The sequence below is a fragment of the Erigeron canadensis genome, unplaced genomic scaffold, assembly GCF_010389155.1.
Source record: "Erigeron canadensis isolate Cc75 unplaced genomic scaffold, C_canadensis_v1 Conyza_canadensis_unscaffolded:197, whole genome shotgun sequence".
Taxonomy (NCBI): domain Eukaryota; kingdom Viridiplantae; phylum Streptophyta; class Magnoliopsida; order Asterales; family Asteraceae; genus Erigeron; species Erigeron canadensis.
The window spans coordinates 3,455-5,631 of NW_025215600.1; the positions used below are offsets into that span (position 1 = coordinate 3,455).

At 44.7% G+C, this 2,177-nt stretch overlaps 1 protein-coding gene across 1 annotated transcript; it reads right to left on the reverse strand.

Moving 5' to 3' along the window:
* Positions 1 to 1,230: 1,230 nt before the first annotated feature.
* On the reverse strand, positions 1,231 to 1,873 carry LOC122584274. Its single transcript, XM_043756488.1, has 2 exons — positions 1,583 to 1,873; positions 1,231 to 1,455 (listed from the first exon to the last, which is right to left on the reverse strand). The coding sequence occupies exons 1-2, from the start codon at positions 1,871 to 1,873 to the stop codon at positions 1,231 to 1,233; spliced, it is 516 nt and encodes a 171-aa protein (XP_043612423.1).
* Between the last annotated feature and the right edge of the window lie 304 nt (positions 1,874 to 2,177).

The following is a 2,177-nucleotide window of genomic DNA, read 5'->3' on the forward strand; positions in this document are numbered from 1 at the left end:
AGTAAAGAAGAGAGAGATAAGAAGAATAAGGGAAGGAAGGATAAGGTGGGTGGGGGTTGGGTTGACTAAGGTGGGTCATGGGTCAAGACTTTGATCCATGGGTTGACCCGTCAACATAACTAATTAGTTCAAAACCCACGACATTACATCTAGCACACCGTCAACCGGCTCATTGAGTATACAATTAGTCATTTAACTACTATATTCATAACATGACACTTAAAGTCAACGGGTCAAAATTCATGGATGTTACATTATTCCCCCGATAAAAGTTTCGTCCCGAAATCTAATAGAACACTAATTATTAAACAAATCCGGGTACTTGACTTCATATGATCCTCACGCTCCCAAGTGAACTCGGCTCCGCGTCTAGCATTCCATCTAACCTTAACAATGGTATAACGCTTGTTCTTGAGCTTTTTGGTTTGACGGTCCAGGATCTCTACTGCTCCTCCACAAAATTTAAATTCTTATCCACCCGAATTTCATTCATAGGCACATGTTGTGTCGGGTCCGCCAAGCATTTGCGTAGGTTGCAAATGTGGAAGACATCATGTACTCCCCCAAGTTCTTGTGGCAATTCCACCGATAAGCAACCTTCCCAACCCGTTCAATAATCTTAAAAGGACCGATATACCTTGGCCCGAGTTTGCCTCTCTTCACAAAACGGATAACACCCTTCCATGGCGACACCTTCAACAATACATAATCCCCCGCTTCAACTCTAGCGGTCGCCGCCTCACATCGGCATACTTCTTTTCTTTCTTTCACGGGCCAATTGCAATCTCTCCTTGATTTGGTAGATCACCTTTGTTGTTTCCACCACAATCTCCGGTCCAATGAGTTGGCTTTCACCGATCTCCGCCCAGCTAAGGAGATCGGCAACCCTACCATATAAAGCTCTAAAAGGCGCCATTTGGATGGTGGCATGATAACTATTGTTGTATGAAAATTCCACCAAAGGCAAGTGATCTTCCCAACTCCCACTAAAATCAATGGCACATGCCCTTAACATCTTCAAGCGTTTGTATTGTTCTTTCGGTTTGCCCATCCGTTTGAGGATGAAACGCCGTGCTCATATTTAGTCGCGTACCCATTGCACGATGAAAGGCCCTCCATAAATTCGAGTTATACCGGGAATCTCTATCGGAGATGATAGAAACCGGAACTCCATGTTTAGACACCACTTCCTTGATGTACAAACGAGCTAAGGTGTCAACACCATCGGTTTCACGAATGGCCACGAAATGAGCCGACTTCGTTAACCGATCCTATCACCCAAATTGTATCGCGACCACTTCTTGTCTTCGGTAACTTCGTTATGAAGTCCATTGCAATGTGTTCCCATTTCCATTCGGGGGCCTCGGGTTGCACTAATAATCCGGGTGGCTTCTTATGATCGGCTTTCACTTGTAAGCAAGTAAGGCACTCACTCACATACCTAGCCACATCTCGCTTCATACCGGCCACCAATAGAAATCTCTTAAATCAAAATACATCTTATCCGACCCGGGTGGACCGAATAAGGTGATCGATGAGCTTCATGCATGAGAAGAGTTCTTAGATTGCCGAAAATGGGAACCCAGAGCCTTCCAACTAAATAGAGCCCATTATCACTCTTCCTATCGAATTGTTGCTCCATACCATCCAAATTCTCATTACCAAAGTTTTCTGGTCGAGTGGCTTGTACTTGAGCCGCAATGATTTGATCGCGAATGTTTGGTCCTACCGTGAGGCTCATAACCCTAGCACGTCTTGGTTTAACTCGTTCCTTCCGGCTCAAGGCATCGGCTACCACATTGGCCTTACCCGGATGATAACGGATGTCACAATCATAGTCACTAAGGAGTTCAAGCCAACGTCTTTGTCTCATGTTCAATTCACTTTGATTAAAAATGTTTGTAGGCTTTTGTGATCGGTATAAATCACGCACTTGGTGCCATAGAGATAATGCCTCCAACACTTCAAAGCAAATACTACCGCTCCCATTCTAAGTCGTGTGTCGGATAGTTCTTCTCGTGCACCTTCAATTGGCGGGAGGCGTATGCAATAACTTTGCCCCTTTGCATAAGGACACAACCCAATCCTTGCCCCGAAGCATCACAATACTACAAAATCTTCAACTCCATCGGGAAGGGTTAGAATGGGTGCTTCACACAACATGTTCTTAAGAGTTT